At 40.1% G+C, this 20,891-nt stretch overlaps 1 protein-coding gene across 1 annotated transcript in view; it reads right to left on the bottom strand.

Annotated features, from left to right (window-relative positions):
• PKHD1 (PKHD1 ciliary IPT domain containing fibrocystin/polyductin) overlaps positions 1–20,891 on the bottom strand; it is a 432,444-nt gene that overhangs the window by 286,919 nt on the left and 124,634 nt on the right. The window contains exon 37 of the mRNA XM_068558204.1: positions 6,084–6,240. Within this exon, the coding sequence (XP_068414305.1) occupies positions 6,084–6,240 (157 nt within the window). The remainder of the gene's footprint in view (positions 1–6,083; positions 6,241–20,891) is intronic.

Consider the following 20,891-nt stretch of genomic DNA (forward strand, 5'->3'; position numbering starts at 1 on the left):
CTCAATAAACCAAGAATATGCATTGCTAGACTATAGAAATCGCCAGTATAATAGACTAAAAAGATCTGCGTGTCCTCAAAACTGTGAACTAAAAGAAAGAGTTTGGAGAAAACGAGACCACATTGCCAACTGCAGCAGAAAAACACACTTCCACAAAGTCAAAATACCAAGGAGAATGGAGGCAACCTCGTGGATAACTCAGCTACTTCCACCTCTGTATCCTTCCCTCTCTTGCTGTAGAAAAACACTTCAATATGCATTCTGAAGATAACAGAGGCAGAAGCCATCTGAGGTCTTTACTGCCCAGCTAATTCTTTGAGTAATCCAGTTTGCTTTGTATATAGAAGCAGCCACTAGCTGTAAATAAAATTGCAACTTAGGCCTGACATTCAGCCATCTCTTCTGTTATTCCCTTCAATCCAAAAGAAACAACAACTAACATGACCTGAATGCTTGTGCTGGGCCAGACCCTGTACTAAGGGCTTTAGAAACATTCTTTCATTTAGTACCCAAAACATCCATAGGAGTTGGGTGATACATTGTAGTATGGCTACACAATAGCAAACAGTAAATGTTAGCAATTGCTGTCCCTGCTGCTATTACTAAAACAGGCCTTACTCTAAAGAGGAGAAACTTGAGGCTTACAAAGGCTGTGCAACTTGCCCAAGGTCACAAAGCCGGTAAGAAGCAGAGCCCAGATTCAGACTCAGTTCTTTCTGGCTCAAAAGCCTGCCAAGCATTTAACTGCTTTGGTATACACCAGTAGACCAAGAAATAGAAAATCACATGAAAGGAAGCCAATGCACTATTAAACAGCAGAAGTTTCTGCTCAAGCCTTGTAAAATGAAGGCACTGTGAGTAATAAGAAACTACAAAATATCTTCCTCTTGAAAGCCCAACACCAAGGGAAGAGGGGTTTCTAGAGTTCATCCTCCCCTTTATTAGTCATCAGATCTAGACCACTTCACATCAAGCTGGTTGACCACCAGGACAGAGAGTCACTGCTTCATTCAGAAAATATGGATGCTTCCCCAGCTACAGACCACAAGCCCAAGATCCTTGACCAGAATCCATAATGGTGCACACAAGAGGGTAACGTTCCGTCTCTGTTATTATGGTTCATCATAATTACCTGGAATAAAATAATAAATTTTAATTCAGCGATGCCTATGGCCGTTGGGCATCTTAACGTAAAAGAATGAAAAATATAATTAACTAAATCAAGGCAGTATGCCTATTTCCATCCCAGCTCATTAGTATTAATTGATGGGGTTAATTCTCTTTTGTGTTTAACAGTACCTCCTAAAAAATAATTTAAAAAAAAAAAAAAAGAGAGAAGGAGGAATGGAGGGAACAAATAGAAATGGTAACTGGACAAAAGTTCTAGGTCTTTTGCTAATTAAGATGAAATCATAAGAGATATAGCTGAAGCTCTTATCAGGGTCACAAAATAATGTGCCATTTTTTCCAAAAAGTTCAGGAATCAGTACATACAGCAGCATAAATAACGGTGAAAACTTAGTCTTTGGGTGCCATTTCCCAATTGCCTCAAAGAAATTTATAATCCTCCTTTCTACTATAAGTTTTACTTGTAAGAAAAAATAGTGTGTTCTATTTTATACATGGAAACATAAGGAAGGCACAGAGAGTTCAGAACTCTCAAGGGCCATATGTAGAACTGTTGAACTCCTCCTGATGGAGGAGCCTGGTCCCTGTATATATTGGGATCCTGGTTTCCATGAATGGAAAAAATATGGAGGATGCAATATCTTCATAAAGTAGTTCCAAATGTAGTTCTTAGGTGATCTAGTTTCACTTCTATTTAGCACTAATCCTTTCAAAGTGTGTACATACTTCATGTGGAATGTTTTCTTCATAATACTGTGGAAATGGCTGAGAAAGTACTTCCACTATAGTACTTTATATCTTGTTCGTTAAAATCTTTTGAATAAATTATTTTTTGGCTTGAAATTTTTCATGCCTTGTTTCATCCCATAGATGGTATCAAAAAATAAAGAAAATTTCACACAGCTATTTTTCTGATACCATGAATGGGTATGAAAAAGACAGTAACAGATACTCAGAGAGTGAATTGCTGTTATTGATGATGATGATGATAACAATTCAATCTTATATTTGAATAGATTTTTATTGTCCTTCAAGTACTTTCACACCTATTATAGACCAAGAGAAGACATTAGGGGTTGAGAGCTACACCATATCAACCAGACAGTTGAGAGCTGGGGTTCTTCCCCAGCGAAAGCCTTCTTCATATGTCTTTTAGAAACAAACAAAAAAATAACTTAGCATGGATTTTATATTTCTAATTCATAAAGATATACTTTTTTATGTAGATGTGTAGATGTGTATACATGTGTATGTATGTGAATATATGTAAATTTATGTATTTATGTGTGTACATACATATATAGATAGATATCAGTGAGCACAACTAAGGATAGTAAAAGCAAATTAGTTGAGAAAAGTGATATTTAAGAGAGGAAGAACTTAAAAATTATACTTCTTAAATTTCATCCGGGATCTGAATTCTGCACCATTTTACTTGTCCACCCATTCAAAAATCAACACATGTACTTTGAGCCCACATCATGAGTCAGGCACGGTCCTAGACACTGAAGAGACAGCAGTAAATAATTGAAGGAAGTTCTCTGCCTTTTTGAGCTTATCCTAGCAGAGGAAATGAACTGTAAATAAACAAGTAAATTATAGTATCTCATGTAGTGATAAGTGATATGAAGAAAAGTAAAGCAAAATAAACGGATGGACTAATAGGATTGTTATAATTTTAGAAAAGATGGCAAGTCCTCTCTAATAAGTTGACATCTTCTCAAAGAGAGAATGAAATAAGTGAGCTAGCCACATGAATATCTGGAGGAAGAATATTCTAGGCAAAGGGCATTATGTGCAAAGGCCGTGAGGCAGGTGTGTCACTGGTATATTCACAGAAGAGCTGGAGCAGAGTGAATGAGGAAGGCAAGGTCAATGAAGGGATCAGAAGTTTAATAATGGTGTGAACCTTATTCCTAGTGAGGTGAGAAGCCATTGGGGTAGGGGTGGTTGAGAAAAGAAGTAATAAGATCTGACATATTTTAAAGGGCGTGGACAATAAATTATTGGGGGTTATTTTAGCATATAGCACAGAAGTCAAATGCCAATGACTTAAACACATGAAGGTATATTTTTTCTATCACAAAAAGTACTTCAGAGGTGGGCAGCCCCAGGTGCCATGCTAGTATGACAACTCGGAAGGTGGGCAGCCCCAGGTGCCATGCTAGTATGACATCAGAGTCCCGGGTTTCTTCCATTCTTCTGTTTCCTCATTCTTTTTTTTGGCCACACCAAGGGGCATGTGGGCTCTTAGTTCCCATGCCCTTGCAGTGGAATCATAGATTCTTAACCACTGGACCTCCAGGGAATTCCCTGTTTTCCCATTCTTAGCAAGTCAACTCATGGTCCAAGATGGCAGTTGAAAATGTAGCTATCACATTTACATTCCAGGAAGCAGGGAGGAGAAAGAAAGAGGGACAAATAGGGCATGCCTCCTACTAAGCCATCTCTACTTTAGGAAATGTCCTAGATGTCCTGTACCACTCTTCCCCTTACATATCACTGGCCAGCTCTTAGCCACAGGCTATGTCTACCTACAAAGGAGATGAGGAAATATAGCATTTTAGCTGGGTACACTGCTTCCCCAAATAAAAACTGGGGTTCTGCTACTAAAGAAGACAAAGAAATTAGAAACATGGGAACCAGTTAAGAAGTTGTTTGAAATGGTCCCGGCCAAAAGTTAGGTTGAATAGGACTAGGTTGGTACTAATGGGACACACGTTGAAGATTCAGCCAATAAGATTCACTGATGGATTGGTCATGGAATACAAGAAAAAGAAAGATATCTAGGGTGCCACCAAGATTTCTGGCCTGAGCCACTGGCTATTAAGTGAGATGGGGAAATTCCTCCCACGTTGAATCTGTGTGTATATTGACGTCTACACGATCAAAACTTGTCTCAGGTACAAAGTACATGCTCTTCACCTCCTCTCCACTATCCAACTCTAAGCTTACATCCCGGACACTCGGATTACTTCTGTCTACATTCTGCCTTACCTCCTACATCACGCGTTTTAGAACTAGACATTTTACTCTTTTATATTTGCTCCCTAATTACTTTTTCTTTAGTAGTAATGCACATTATTCATGTTAAGCATTATTCTTCACTTCTTCTTGTGTCTCACACAGAGTGCCTAGGCCACTTAATAAGCATTCACAAGTCATCTGTTGAACCAAATTTCATCTGTGTCCTTTCCCAGTTCTCATACTTTCTAGAAGCTATGACCCACATCTCTGTGATTAAAATCTTACTTTCACTCTAGGCAACCCTGCTCCCTACCAACAACTCCTGTTTGTACAGAAACGGGTGTCCACCACTTATCCTCACAATCCTACCAATGGGGGGGATCCTTCACATAACAGACTTTCCCTCTCCATGGGATGAGGGTTAGCCCTTCTAAACCTAGTCACTTATTCTAAATAATGAGAGTGAAGTATTGCCTGAACCAGGAACATTTAGGAATAACCACCACTGAAAGGTGACAGCTTGGGGCAAGTATCTGGGTTACTAGGATCTCGAAATCTCCAAGAGTGGAAGCCAGGTGTGTATCCACATACCTCTGCCTTTCCCTTGCCCTCTGTTCTCCTCTGATGCCTCTTCTCCATCTTCAGTCTCTGGCCCTATCGACAAACACCATTCCTTGCTGGAACATTTACCTGGAACTACTAGGATATCCAGAGACTCAGATGGGCTGAGTTTGAGGTCTTTTAGCTGCAAAACTTCTCCCAAATGGTATCAATATCAGGCAAAGACCCTTGAGCGCCTGAAGGGCGTCCCATCCTCCAACAGGATTTGACTCCTGTGGCGAGAATCCTAGTTAAAGGCCTGTAAAGAGCATCTTTTCTCTGAGCTGAGACTTGAAGTCTGTAATTTCCCTTTGTCATTGCCAGTGCTTAGGTAGCTGCTAGCTGTCAATAAGTCAGGACTCCCCATAGCCACTGGCTACACACACACACAACCACCACAAAGACCGGTCAGGAGCTCAAGCTCACAGACCTTTTTCCTAAAGGGTACTAATTAATTGATTTGCCTGAAATCTTCTCCTTGCTACCAGAGGGAAAAAAAAATAAGCTTGTAGAATAAAGAATGTAAAATTCCTAATAAGTCCACCTGTAAGAGACGGGTAGTAACACTCCATCAGTTTATCCTCTGCAAAATATTTTATTCTCCCTCATATAGCCACAAGCTAACTTTAACAGGAACAAATGCTCCTGTAAATGTTAAATATATTTATAGTACAGAATGGTATTTTAGTGCAGTTTTATAGATCTCCATAACTAATCACATTTGCCAAGTAATTTTCATTTGCCAGTGAACAAGAGTCCCTTTGATAACCACTCCTTATTATCTGCCACTGAAGTAGGCAATGATTTTTATTCTCATTTAACAGATAAGGAAACAAACTCACGAGGAGGTAGAAAAAACTGACTTAGTCACTTGGTAATGAGGGGGAGGGGTTAAAATTTGAATTCTCAGTCTCTCCCAAATTCCCAGACCCTAGAGCTATGTGGCCGGTTTCTCAATAAGGAAGCCTATTTATATGACTTTCCACGGGACAAGGAAGTCAAAACCACAACAGGGTAAAAGCAGGAAGGCATTGCTTTCTTGGCAGGGAATTTCAAAGGCAGCAGCATTAACTGATTTCAGAGCCTCCTGCTATGTTTTGAGTGCTGCCAGGGACAAGCATGAACACAAAGGACTTGAATAAAGAAGCATATCCTTGGAGAACACTGTTCACCCTCTTGCATCTGAAAACTTAAAATAATCAAGCTCTGTGCTTTTAAGAGTCTGACCTTCTGACCACTTCTTCCTTTCATAGGGAAATCTCAGTTTGGTCCGAGAATAAATTGTCAACCAAGTGCTGGAACTTATCCAAAAAGTTCCCCTTCCTTCTGCCCCTAAAATGATAAAATCATATATAATAACGCCACCCCCATCTCCAAACTCCGCAAACCTTTCACGTGCAGGAAGTTGAGGATGCTGGTGTTGGTGTCCAACAGGAGCAGCTGGCCTTTCTCTACCGTGACGTTGTCGCCCTCTTGTGGCAGTCTCTCGGGAAACCAGCTGTGAGCCCTGGACCACCTCCGGCAGAACTGAAAGGGAAAGTTGCCCTGGAAAACAGGTTTGGTTATTTTGTTTTGTTTTGTTTTGTTTTGTTTTCAAGCAGGATAGTCTGGGTGATCCATCAGAACAGAAACTCCTTAAATTCAAATTAATTTAAATATAATTTTAAACATCTCCATAAAATTAGTCACCCTCGTACAACTAACTCAAAAAAGGGAAAATACGGAAGGGGCAAAGTCGTACTCAAAGGTCTTCTGTGTTCAGCCTCTGGAATTCTCCAACGATATGCTGGTAATACTTTCTTACCTTTTTTTCCCCAGCACAGGCCGCCTTCTACATAACAGATGGGGTCGATTTCATTTTTTATTTTTACAGACGTGTATTGAGTCTTGGACAAAAAGTCATAAATAGCCAGGAATAGAGAGAATTAAAACATTCTGCTTGATGTGTGGCATTTTGCTTTATATAATTGGTACCATTTTTCACTGGCTCTGCTGCCAAGTGTCCTTGTTTTATAGGAACATTCCTCTCTCCACGTGTTCAGATCCATCCTCCCACCCTGCCTCTTTTGATATTACTGATGCCTTTCCCTCTGTGTTTGGTGCCTCCACGCTGGCAAAGTTTGTGCACAGGAAAAGTGCCAGCTGACTTCAGATGACAACCCAGAACCTTTGAGGGAGGTGCCAGGAGCGGGACTGTGAGGAGCCTAGAAGAGGAAGCACCCTTCACCCCCTGCCGTCTCCCTCTCAGAGCTTCTGGCTTCCTGTTAATTTACAGTCACATTGAACTCACGTGGTTTTCAAACCAAGGATGTGAAAATCACAGAAAGCAGTATCTGGCTCATGCAAGAGGCGGAGAACAGGTTTAAATGTCCTGTGCAGCTATGGAACTGTAATTCTGACAAATGTAATGAAGTCCTCTTGGACAAGGTGATTAGCTCAAGGTCATACAGATGACATCCTCTTGGACAAGGTGATTAGCTCAAGGTCATACAGATGACATGTGTATGACTCTCTCCCCACAGTTCTTCTTCCCACACAGATGCCAACCTAAAGCGAAGCCCCAGTTCCTATAAAACAACTGCCTAGAAAGTCCTCTTGTGAGATGTTTGAGGCAGATGGGAGAAGATCGTGAAGGAGGGGAGGCATGTTTATAATACCAATAACTGCACCTCCACAGAGAACAGTGCCCTGGAGTACTTCTGAGAGAGAAAATGGACAAATGTGTTGCCAGAAGTCAGTAGATTTTCCAGGTGTACTGAGCCCCAGCTCACTAGTCCTGAGTTATATACTGAACCCGATCACCAACAAGACTTGGGGATAAGGAAAAGCAGGATCTTTTCATTTTCTGCATCTATAAAGGAGAAATAAGTCAGTGACTCATCCCAATTTAAGAGATGGAAAGGCATCAGGCACAGTGATAAGCAGTCCCAGGAAAAAAAGAACGTGTGGTACCCAAGCATCATTGTGAGCTGTATGAACCGTGAACCACAGGATGACCATCCAAAGACTCAAAAAGTGGGACAGAAGTTTAGCTCTCTACCTATTTCACACTGAAGCTAGGCATGGGGAGGTAAAATTACAGAAAGGGCTCCTCATACAACTAGACATTCTACCTTCCTATAATCCTTTAATTCACTTCTGCAGAATCCACAAAGAAAAAGGGGGGCCAATAGGAGGAAACTGGAGTGGAATAAAGTGGTGACAAGATGGAAAAGACCAAAAGATGGTGAAGACAACTCCAGAGAAGGTGAACCAGATTATCTGTAAGTCAGCCCTGAGTCACTAAGACAAGACATGTGAAAAAGCTTGGATTTCTAGAAGGTCAGAGATGGAAAGGACTCTAGAGAAATCCTATCCCGTTATTTTAAAGATGATGTTTCAGACAGGGTTTCTCAGCCTAGAGCTGTTTAAGGTGCAGATTCTCTCAATGCCACCAGGATGGCACCAAAAGCTCAGGAGGAGGGATCAATTAGGAGATTGGAATTAACAAATACACACTACTATATATAAAACAAATAAACAACAAGGACCTACTATATATAGCACAGGGAACTATATTCAGTATCTTGTAAAAACCTATAATGGAAAAGAATCTGAAAAAGAATATATATATATCTCCCCGAATTACTTTGCTGTACACTTGAAACTAACACAACATAGTAAATCAACTATACTTCAATTTTTTTAAAAAACGCTCAGGAGGTGGGACCAGGGATCTGTCATTTTAATCATCTCCTTGATGGCACTTCTGCATCAAATTTTGAGGACCAATTCAAGGCAAGGGCTAGAGAAGAGGGAGATAGATCCAAAAAAGGAACTGGGAGGCTCCCTTCACACCAGCCCCTGAAGCCCAGGGAAGGCTAGCAAGGGTGTGTGGATGAGCCATGAGGAGGAGTGAAGAATTCAGCAGCTTCAGCAGCTTGACTTTTTCTGAGACGTGAGCCTCGTGTTCAGATCCAAGCCCAGCTACAGAACTACACAAAAAACCTGGGCACAGGACCCTCAAAATGGGAAGATCTGGAACAACTAGACATTGATTAGGTAAAAGGAAGTCAGAGGAGGACCATTCCATGATGTCTTCCCGTAATTAACTTGAGAACCTTTCAAACCTCAAGGTTAGCACTGATACCTGTCATCTTAGCTCTGAGGGAACTTTAAAGACTTTCTCTCTGGCTCGGAAGCAGCTGTGTGTATCATTGGTTGCCTTCCCTGTGTTCTATCATCTTGGCCTGGTCGAAAAGCCTTTGAAAATTGCCCTACTCAGGACCTTCAAGATGGCGGAGGAGTTAGACGTGGAGATCACCTTCCTTCCCACAAATACATCAAAAATACATGTACCTGTGGAACGACTCCTACAGAACACCTACAGAATGCTGGCAGAAGACCTCAGACTTCCCAAAAGGCAAGAAACTCCCCATGCACCTGGGTAGGGCAAAAGAAAAAAGAAAAAACAGAGACAAAAGAATATGGATGGGACCTGCACCTCTGGGAGGGAGCTGTGAAGGAGGAAAGGTTTCCACACACTAAGGAGCCCCTTCACTGGTGGAAACAGGGGGTGGGGGGTGAAGCTTCGGAGCCACGGAGGAGAGCGCAGCAACAGGGGCGCAGAGGGCAAAGCGGAGAGATTCCCACACAGAGGATCAGTGCTGACCGGCACTAACCAGCCCGAGAGGCTTGTCTGCTCACCTTCTGGGGCAGGTGGGGGCTGGGAGCTGAGGCTCAAGCTTCAGAGGTCAGATCCCGGGGAGAGGACTGGGGTTGGCTGCATGAACACAGCCTGAAGGGGGCTAGTGCACCACAGCTAAATGGGAGGGATTCCGGGAAAAAGTCTGGAACTGTCTAAGAGGCAAGAGACCATTGTTTCTGGGTGCGCGAGGAGAGGAGATTCAGAGAACCACCTAAACGGGCTCCAGAGATGGGCAGGAGCTGTGGCTATCAGCGTGGACACCAGAGGCGGGCGTGAGATGCTAAGGCTGCTGCTGCAGCCACCAAGAAGCCTGTGTGCAAGCACAGGTCACTATCCACACCTCCCCTCCTGGAAGCCTGTGCAGCCCGCCACTGACAGGGTCCCGTGATCCAGGGACAACTTCCCCGGGAGAACACACGGCACGCCTCAGGCTGTTGCAACATCATGCTGGCCTCTGCCACCACAGGCTCATCCCATATTCCGTACCCCTCCCTGCCCCCGGCCTGAGTGACCCAGAGCTCCCTAATCACCCACTCCTTTAACCCCCTCCTGTCTGGGTGAAGAACAGATGCCAGAGGGCGACCTACACGCAGAGGCGGAGCCAAATCCAAAGCTGAACACCAGGAGTTGTGCGAACACAGAAGAGAAAGGGAAATCTCTCCCAGCAGCCTCAGAAGCAGTGGATTAAATCTCCACAATCAACTTGATATACCCAGCATCTGTGGAATACCTGAATAGACAATGAATCATCCCAAAATTGAGGCGGTGCACTTTGAGAGCAACTGTAGACGTGGGGTTTGCTGTATGCAACTGACTAGATTCTGATTTATATGTTTATCTTAGTTTAGTTTTTAGTGCTTGCTATCATTAGTGGATTTGTTTCTTGGTTTGGTTGCTCTCTTTTTTTATTTTTTACTTTTATTTTTCTTATTACTTTTTTAATTTTAATATATATTTTTTAATTTTTTATTTTAACAACTTTATTTATTTTATTTTATTTTTCTTTCTTTCTTTTTTTTCTCCCTTTTATTCTGAGCTGTGTGGCTAACAGGGTCTTGGTGCTCCAGTCAGGTGTCAGGCCTGGGACTCTGAGGAGGGAGACCTGAGTTCAGGACACTGGTCTACCAGAGACCTCCCAGCCCCACGTAATATCAGTCAGCAAGAGCTCTCCCAGAGATCTCCAACTCAATGCTAAGGCCTTGCTCCACTCAACAACCAGCAAGCTCCAGTGCTGGACACCCCATGCCAAACAACTAGCAAGACAAGAACACAACGCCACCCATTAGCACAGAGGCTGCCTAAAATCATACTAAGTTCACAGACACCCCCAAAACACACCACCAGACGCAGTCCTGCCCACCAGAAAGACAAGATCCAGCCTCATCCACCAGAACACAGGCACAAGTCCCCTCCACCAGGACACCTACACAATCCACTGAACCAAACTTACCCACTGGGGGCAGACACCAAAAACAATGGGAACTATGAACCTGCAGCCTGCAAAAAGGAGACCCCAAACACAGTAAGTTAAGCAAAATGAGAAGACAGAGAAATACGCAGCAGATGAAGGAGCAAGGTAAAAACCCACCAGACCAAACAAATGAAGAGGAAATAGGCAGTCTACCTGAAAAAGAATTCAGAGCAATGATAGTAAAGATGATGCAAAATCTTCGAAATAGAATGGAAAAAATACAAGAAACATTTAACAGGGACCTAGAAAAACTAAAGAGCAAACAAACAATGATGAACAACACAATAAATGAAATTAAAAATTCTCTAGAAGGAATCAATAGCAGAATAACTGAGGCAGAAGAACAGATAAGTGACCTGGAAGATAAAATAGTGGAAATAACTACCACAGAGCAGAATAAAGAAAAAGAATGAAAAGAATTGAGGACACTCTCAGAGACCTCTGGGACAACATTAATCGCACCAACATTCGAATTATAGGGGTCCCAGAAGAAGAAGAGAAAAAGAAAGGGACTGAGAAAATACTTGAAGAGATTATAGTTGAAAACTTCCCTAATATGGGAAAGGAAATATTCAATCAAGTCCAGGAAGTGCAGAGAGTCCCATACAGGATAAATCCAGGGAGAAACATGCCAAGACACATATTAATCAAACTATCAAAAATTAAATACAAAGAAAAAATATTAAAAGCAGCAAGGGAAAAATAACAAATAACATACAAGGGAATCCCCATCAGGTTAACAGCTGATCTTTCAGCAGAAACTCTGAAAGCCAGAAGAGAGTGGCAGGACATATTTACAGTGATGAAGGGAAAAACCTACAACCAATATTACTCTACACAGCAAGGATCTCATTCAGATTCGATGGAAAAATTAAAACCTTTACAGACAAGCAAAAGCTAAGAGAATTCAGCACCACCAAACCAGCTTTACAACAACTGCTAAGGAACTTCTCTAGGCAGAAAAAACAAGAGAAGGAAAAGACCTACAATAACAAACCCAAAACAATTAAGAAAATGGTAATAGGAACATACATCTCAATAATTACCCTAAATCTAAAAGGATTAAACACTCCAACCAAAAGACATAGACTGGCTGAATGGATACAAAAACAAGACCCGTATAAATGTTATCTACAAGAGACCCAGTTCAGACCTAGGGACACATATAGACTGAATGTAAGGGGATGGAAAAAGATATTCCATGCAAATGGAAATCATGAGAAACCTGGAGGAGCAATTCTCATATCAGACAAAACAGACTTTAAGATAAAGACTATTACAAGAGACAAAGAAGGACACTACATAATGATCAAGGGATCAATCCAAGAAGGAGATATAACAATTGTAAATATTTATGCACCAAACATAGGAGCACCTCAATACATAAGGCAAATGCAAACAGCCATAAAAGGGGAAATCGACAGTAACACAATCATAGTAGGGGACTTTAACACCCCACTTTCACCAATGGACCACCAAAATGAAAATAAATAAGGAAACACAAGCTTTAAATGATACATTAAACAAGATGGACTTAATTGATATTTATAGGACAGTCCATCCAAAAACAACAGAATACACTTTCTTCTCAAGTGCTCATGTAACATTCTCCAGGATAGATCATACCTTGGGTCACAAATCAAGCCTTGGTAATTTAAGAAAATTGAAATCGTATCAAGTATCTTTTCTGACTACAACGCTATGAGACTAGATATCAATTACAGGAAAAAAACTGTAAAAAATACAAACCCATGGAGGCTAAACAATACACTACTAAATAACCAAGAGATCACTGAGGAAATCAAAAAATACCTAGAAACAAATGACAATGAAAACAAGATGGCCCAAAACCTATGGGATGCAGCAAAAGCAGTTCTAAGAGGGAAGTTTATAGCAATATAATCCTACTGCAAGAAACAAGAAAAATCTCAAGCAACCCAACCTTACACCTAAAGCAATTAGAGAAAGAAGAACAAAAAAACCCCAAAGTTAGCAGAAGGAAAGAAATCATAAAGATCAGATCAGAAATAAATGAAAAAGAAATGAAGGAAACGATAGCAAAGATCAATAAAACTAAAAGCTGCTTCTTTGAGAAGATAAACAAAATTCATAAACCATTAGCCAGACTCATCAAGAAAAAAAGGGAGAAGACTCAAATCAGTAGAATCAGAAATGAAAAAGGAGAAGTAACAACTGACACTGCAGAAATGCAAAGGATCATGAGAGATTACTACAAGCAACTCTATGCCAATAAAATGGACAACCTGGAAGAAATGGACAAATTCTTAGAAAAGCACAACCTTCTGAGATTGAACCAGGAAGAAACAGAAAATATAAACAGACCAATCACAAGCACTAAAATTGAAACTGTGATTAAAAATCTTCCAACAAACAAAAGCCCAGGACCAGATGGCTTCACAGGTGAATTCTATCAAACATTTAGAGAAGAGCTAACACCCATCCTTCTCAAAATCTTCCAAAATGTAGCAGAGGGAGGAACACTCCCAAACTCATTCTACGAGGCCACCATCACCCTGATACCAAAACCAGACAAAGATGTCACACACAAAAGAGAAAACTACAGGCCAGTATCACCGATGAACATAGATGTAAAAATCCTCAAGAAAATACTAACAAACAGAATCCAGAAGAACATTCAAAGGATCATACACCATGACCAAGTGGGGTTTATCCCAGGAATGCAAGGATTCTTCAATATATGCAAATCAATCAATGTGATACACCATATCAACAAATTGAAGGAGAAAAATCATGGTAATCTCAATAGATGCAGAAAAAGCTTTCAACAAAATTCAACACCCATTTGTGTTAAAAAAAAACTCTCCAGAAAGTAGGCATAGAGGGAACTGACCTCAACATAATAAAGGCCATGTATGACAAACCCACGCCAACATCGTTCTCAATGGGGAAAAACTGAAACCATTTCCACTAAGATCAGGAACAAGACTAGGTTGTCCACTCTCACCACTGTTATTCAACATAGTTTTGGAAGTTTTAGCCACAGCAATCAGAGATGAAAAAGAAATAGAAGGAATCCAACTCGGAAAAGAAGAAGCAAAGCTGCCACTGTTTGCAGATGACATGATACTATACATAGAGAATCCTAAAGATCCCACCAGAAAACTACTAGAGCTAATCAATGAACTTGGTAAAGTAGCAGGATACAAAATTAACGCACAGAAATCTCTGGCATTCCCATACACTTATGATGAAAAATCTGAAAGAGAAATTAAGAAAACCCTCCCATTAACCACTGCAACAAAAAGAATAAAATACCTAGGAATAAACCTGCTTAAGGAGACAAAAGACCTGTATGCAGAAAACTATAAGACACTGATGAAAGAAATTAAAATGATACAAACAGATGGAGAGATATACCATGTTCTTGGATTGGAAGAATCAACATTGTGAAAATGACTATACTACCCAAAGCAATCTACAGATTCAACACAATCCCTATCAAAATACCAATGGCATTTTTCATAGAACTAAAACAAAAAATTTCACAATTTGTATGGAAACACAAAAGATCCAAATAGCCAAAGCAATCATGAGAAAGAAAAACAGAGCTGGAGGAATCAGGCTCCCTGACTTCAGACCATACTACAAAGCTACAGTAATCAAGACAGTATGGTACTGGAACAAAAACAAAAATATAGATCAATGGAACAGGATAGAAAGCCCAGAGATAAACCCATGCACATATGGTCACCTTATCTTTGATAAAGGAGGCCAGAATATACAATGCAGAAAAGACAGCCTCTTCAGTAAGTGGTGCTGGGAAAACTGGACAGCAACATGTAAAAGAAAGAAATTAAAACACTCCCTAACACCATACACAAAAATAAACTCAAAATGGATTAAAGGCCTAAATGTAAGGCCAGACACTATCAAACTCTTAGAGGAAAACATAGGCAGAACACTCTATGACATAAATCACAGCAAGATCCTTTTTGACCCAGCTCCTAGAGAAATGGAAATAAAAACACAAATAAACAAATGGGACCTAATGAAACTTCAAAGCTTTTGCACAGCAAAGGAAACCATAAACAAGACGAAAAGACAACCCTCAGAATGGGAGAAAATATTTGCAAACGAAGCAACTGACAAAGGATTAATCTCCAAAATATACAAGCAACTCATGCAGCTCAATATCAAAAAAACAAACAACCCAAACAAAAAATGGGCAGGAGACCTAAACAGACATTTCTCCAAAGAAGATATAAAGATTGCCAACAAACACATGAAAGGATGCTCAACATCACTAATCATTAGAGAATTGCAAATCAAAACTAAAATGAGGTTATCACCTCACACCGGTCAGAATGGCCATCATCAAAAAATCTACAAACAAGAAATGCTGGAGACGGTGTGCAGAAAAGGGAACCCTCTTGTACTGTTGGTCCAGCAGCTGGTGGGAATGTAAATTGATACAGCCACTATGGAGAACAGTATGGAGGTTCCTTAAAAAACTAAAAATAGAACTACCATATGACCCAGCAATCCCACTACTGGGCATATACACTGAAAAAACCATAATTCAAAAAGAGTCATGTACCGCAATGTTCATTGAAGCACAATTTACAATAGCCAGGACATGGAAGCAACCTAAGTGTCCATCGACAGATGAATGGATATAGAAGATGTGGCACATATATACAATGGAATATTACTCAGGAACAAAATTGGAGCTATTTGTAGTCAGGTGGATGGACCTAGAGTCTGTCATACAGAGTGAAGTAAGTCAGAAAGAGAAAAACAAATACCATATGCTAACACATATATATGGAATCTAAAAAAAAAAAAAGGTTCTGAAGAACCTAGTGGCGGGACAGGAATAAAGACGCAGACATAGAGAATGGACTTGAGGATGCAGGTATGGGGAAGGGTAAGCTTGGACGAAGTGAGAGAGTAGCATTGACATATATACAACACCAAATGTAAAATAGATAGCTAGTGGGAAGCAGCAGCATAGCACAGGGAGATCAGCTCAGTGCTTTTTGACCACCTAGAGTGGTGGGATAGGGAGGGTGGGAGGGAGACACAAGAGGGAGGGTAATGGGGATATATGTATACATAAAGCTGATTCACTTTGTTATACAGCATCAACTAACACAACAATGTAAAGCAATTATACTCCAATAAAGACGTTTAAAAAAAGAAAATTGCTATACTTAGCCCCAACGCAGCAGGTGGGAAGGTCAAATATTGTTATAACCTCTTTACAGCTGAGTAAACAAAGGCTCAAAGAGTTTAAAGGTTGTGTTAAAGGCCGTGGAGGTGAAGACAGCCTGGACCCAGCCAAGCAAGTTCCTACCTCGGGTCTTCCCGCTCACATGGCCTCTCTTGGGATGCTCTCGGCCAAAATATCTGCAAGGCACACTCCCTTACTTCATTCAGGTCTCTGCTCAACCAACACTTCCTTCTCTGTCTCCTTATTAAAATGCTATGTCCTATCACTCCTTCACCCTGATACTGCTTCATCCTTGTACTAGACCATTATCATGCCTTGTGTATTTATCATCCATTGAGCTTATTACTCAAATGAAAAACAGGGACTTTGTTTTGGTCATTGCTATATCCCCAACCCCCTCAAAAGTGTCTGACACATAGTTAAGTGGAAAATAAAAATTGATGAAATGATTTCTTAAGTGAATCATCCACCAGCAAATTCCACACGTATTTATAGATATCACACACACACATAAGCATACATGCCTTCTTGATACAATAGGTGAGCAAATAAGTGATAAGGTCTAAAATTACTTAAAAATGTTATGTTCCCTAGGTCTCTTGATCCATTGAGTTTGGCCCACATCCTTTCCCACTCCTTTCTGTGTTTTCAAACTCTATGTAAACTTAAAACCAAACAAGGGTAAATGTATCAAAATTAAAACCAGAGACTCAGATTCAATCTCCCTATGAAATCCTCCACTGATTTTTTCTTTCACCTTAAGCCTCTTTATTGAATGTGGTACTTTACAAATGGTTATCAATGTTAAGCATTAAATTTCAAAAGATCTAAGCTTCCCTCTGCCCAAAGCTTTTCCTTATCATAATAAAGGTATCTTGAAATTATATAAAATGTATCAATGATTCATGCCTATTACAAAACAGTGACTAAATACTAAAAGTAAAAAATTCCTAAACTTTTAGCAAAAATTTTTCCTAAAAAATTAATGCATCCTCAACTGTCCGACAGCACCTAGGGAAGTAGAAGAGTAAAATATCTCCATGGTTTCAAGTTGTCAGGGAATTCATGGTTACACGTGTCGTAAGAATTGTAGCTCTACATTTTCATAGTTGACACAATGGTAGTATAATTCTATTCCACAGGCCTCCTAGAGCAATAACCCCATGAGACAGAGGAGGTGTCCCACTTTCCAACATCTTTATCCTTCAGTTCCTTCAATTTGATCCAATCAAGCAAAAAAGAATGCTGACAGCATCACTAAAAAGACTTCTTGTCCATATATTCGAAGGCCTCTCAGTTGATACCAATGTAATGTTTTGGTGCAAGCCATGCTCTGCATCACCAGCCCAGCTCCCAGGTCAATGCAAGTTTCACTTTCACCAAATAACAGGTCTTTCCACCATAGTCCCCAAGGTGTTCAGCCTTTAGCTCTAGTTTTCTTCTTCAAGATAAACAAATCACTCATTCCCATTCTGCAGATGAAGAAAATCATCTCTCTATGGGCATATGGGGGTGGAGTTAAAAATAGAGACTTGGGAACTATCCAGAACACGCCCTCATTTTTACCTTAGAACATACAGCCCCAAATAAACCAAAACAGAAACCAAAAAACAAAACAAAATACAAACAAAAACTTTCCTGGCTCAGCGAGAAGCTTATGCAATTTGTTTTCGTCTTACAGCTTGTCAGCACTTCTCTGAACTTCAGGAATGTGCAGTGTCTGCAAATCTTACGTGTCACCTTAAATGTACTTGCAGTACCACCAGAGTTATCTTGAAAGAAAGCATTGATCAGCAAGGTGGAACACCAGGCAAAGCAAAGACCTATTTGCAAGCATCTGTGTTAAGCCAGGGCTGTGGAGAAGGTAGAGTGTGGGGATCTTTCTAGTCAGTGTCTCCTAGATGACAAAGACAAGGAGGAACTATTTTGACACCTCCCCAGAATGCCTGCTTCAGCAAACAAGCCCTGGAAATAGGAAAAGACAGGTCCCTGTCACCAACGCTCTCTCCACCCTTTACATTGCTCTGTTTTCTCCAAAGAACTTATTATCACTGAAACACTGTGTATTGTTTACAGTCAGTCAAGTCCCAGTGGAATGTAAGCTTCATGAGAGTTTCTTGGTTTTCTGCTGTATCCCAGTACCTACAACAATGCCTGGCCACATGGTTGGTACCCCAAAAAATGTGTTTGAATGAATAGTCAACTCTTACGTGAGCTCATAATCATTATGCCATAATTCAAAGTATTGTTTTAATAACTAAAATAATTTGATATGACACTGCAATTTTTTTTTACTTTTTTCAGTGCTCTTTTATATAGAAACGTTTTTAATTCTTATGAAACCAAATGTATTGATCTTTTTTTTGTAACATCCTCCATTCTTTTACACATAAGACTCCCTTCTTTCATTCTGACACAAACAGCACTTATATGTTCTTCTTGATTTGTAGGGTTTTATATTCGCATGTTAATCCTCAATTAATTTAGAATTTACGTTGGTGGGAAGTTTTCCATTTTTCCTTATTTTTTATCTTTGCTTTGTTCCCCCCCACCCCAGATATAATGAAATGTCTTCACACCATTTATTAAACAATAGAGTCTTGGCTATTTTCATAATTGTATTATAATGTTGGGTGATATTTAGCATGTTGGCCAGTTAAAATCCTAAACCTTTCCTGTATGAGCTAGTGCAAAGGTATTTCTTTTAGATACATGTAACTTCATCCTTGTTCTTAAGGTGCTCATGTTATCCCTGAAAAAAAGACAAATAGCCAGGTAATTAATATAAAGTGTGATTAATTCAATAATTAAAGGCATAAGCAAGGTACTATGTGAATTCAGAAAATTAGGTGACTAACTCTGGTAGAGATCACCTTACAGATGAAAGCCTGTGCATTAATTACTTTTCTTTTTTTCAGTCTGGACACTACACATGAATTAACACAGGCTGAGATTATTTCAGCTGATTATGAAACCCAAAAATGCTCATTGTAGGAAAAGTCAACCATCTACAAATCCAGGATTACGAATAGAGCCCCTGACCTCTAATCCAATAACTCCTTAGGGAACAAAAAGGAAATTAAATTAGTTTGGCATAATTTGTTCTTACTGGGCTCATGCTGGCTCTAAGTGATCACTTTCTTTTCTCAGTGCCTATAAACCCTTCACGATGATGAGATAACATGAGAAAGTCCCCCTCTGCTGCCCGGCACATTGACTACTCACGGAAATGTCAGTAACGCCTCCTGCCAGCCACACCGGCCCAATTCACATTTTATGCTTTGTCCCTGTTAGAAAACCGGGCAGTTCACTAGCTTCTCTCTCCCTTCTGTGCACATCCTATACACCATGATTTCTCTAAGAATATTGATGTTAGCTCAGTGCTTCATCCATGTAAGTTATTTTAGCACTCTTGAGCTTCAGGAACTAGTACAGTCTGCAAACAGAACAAATTTGCCGAAACTTTCCTCATCTTCTCTTCCATTCAAAGCTTCAAATCTCCTCAAATAATGTCTCTTCTGAATTATAAGCCTGAAGATCATTCCACGACCCAGCGCCTCCAATGTCCCAGGCACAGTGCTAGACATTTGACTTCTGGTATCACTAATCCTCACAACTGAAAAACCTATGCATCACCCTCTATACTTTAAATTTTTTAATGTGAAATTTTAAAATTTACTCATAATGACTAACATTTTTGAGTGCACTTAACAGTATAATACATATATACATTACACTTATGTAATACATATGTACATACATATATACATTATCTATATATGCATAACTGAATCACTTTGCTGTGCAGCGTAAATTAACACCACATTGTAAATCAACTATACCTCAATAAAATTTTTAAGAAACAGGTATTTTCTCAGTCATCCCAGACACTTTTCAGCCTCCTTGCCTGGAACTATGGAGCAGATGGAGCTCTGGATTCAACAAATATTAATTGAGCACAAGATAAAACAAATCCCTGATCTCAGGGAGCTTCTATCTTAGGGAGATAAAGTTAAATAAATAAAACAAATAATGTGCTCTGAGAAGAGAAAGCAGGGGGAAGTGGAGCACAAGAGTCAGAGTGGGAGGAGCTATTTCATACGCAGTGATCAGGGGCCAGCCCCTCCGATAAAGGATGGGAGCAGAGGTGGGTGGATGCGAGCCAGAGGTGCCCTGAGAAACGAGATGTGTGAAATGCTACAGGCTCAGCAAGGAGCCCAGAGAGGGCAGCCGGGCCCACAGGCAGGAAGGCTGCACAGCTCTTCAGTCTTCCTGCTGAAGCAGCAGGACATTCATTGACGTTTCCCACTGCCTGAAGACTTCAAGTTCTCCACATGTCATAGAGAAAAGGATCAAGTAAAATATTCAGTAGTCTGTAACAGGGTCAGCAAACTACAGCCGAAATCTGACCCACCCATTGTATTGATCAATAAAGTTTTATTGGAACATCGGTTCGACCATTCACTTCAACATATTGTTGAAGGCTGCTTTCCATTTGTGACAGAGACTCTATGGCCCACCAAAGCTAAAATATCCTACCTGGCTCTTTATAGAAAAAATTTGCTTACTCCTGGTATATTATAATTTATACAATCAGTGTAAGAGTAAGAACTGATATTGTCCAAGTACCTATAATATGCTTAGTACACTACAACTACATTCCATCAATACTGAAATATATTCAAAATAGAACTTTCTACGATTAAAAATAAATAATTATAATACAACTACCTAAGAGTCTGCAGACTGGCAAGCAAAAGGCTATATATTGAAATACTGAAAACTGGTTCAATTCTCCTCATTTTCCAGTGAGCAATAAGCCA

Source organism: Eschrichtius robustus, chromosome 12 (assembly GCF_028021215.1).
Source record: "Eschrichtius robustus isolate mEscRob2 chromosome 12, mEscRob2.pri, whole genome shotgun sequence".
In the NCBI taxonomy this organism is placed as follows: domain Eukaryota; kingdom Metazoa; phylum Chordata; class Mammalia; order Artiodactyla; family Eschrichtiidae; genus Eschrichtius; species Eschrichtius robustus.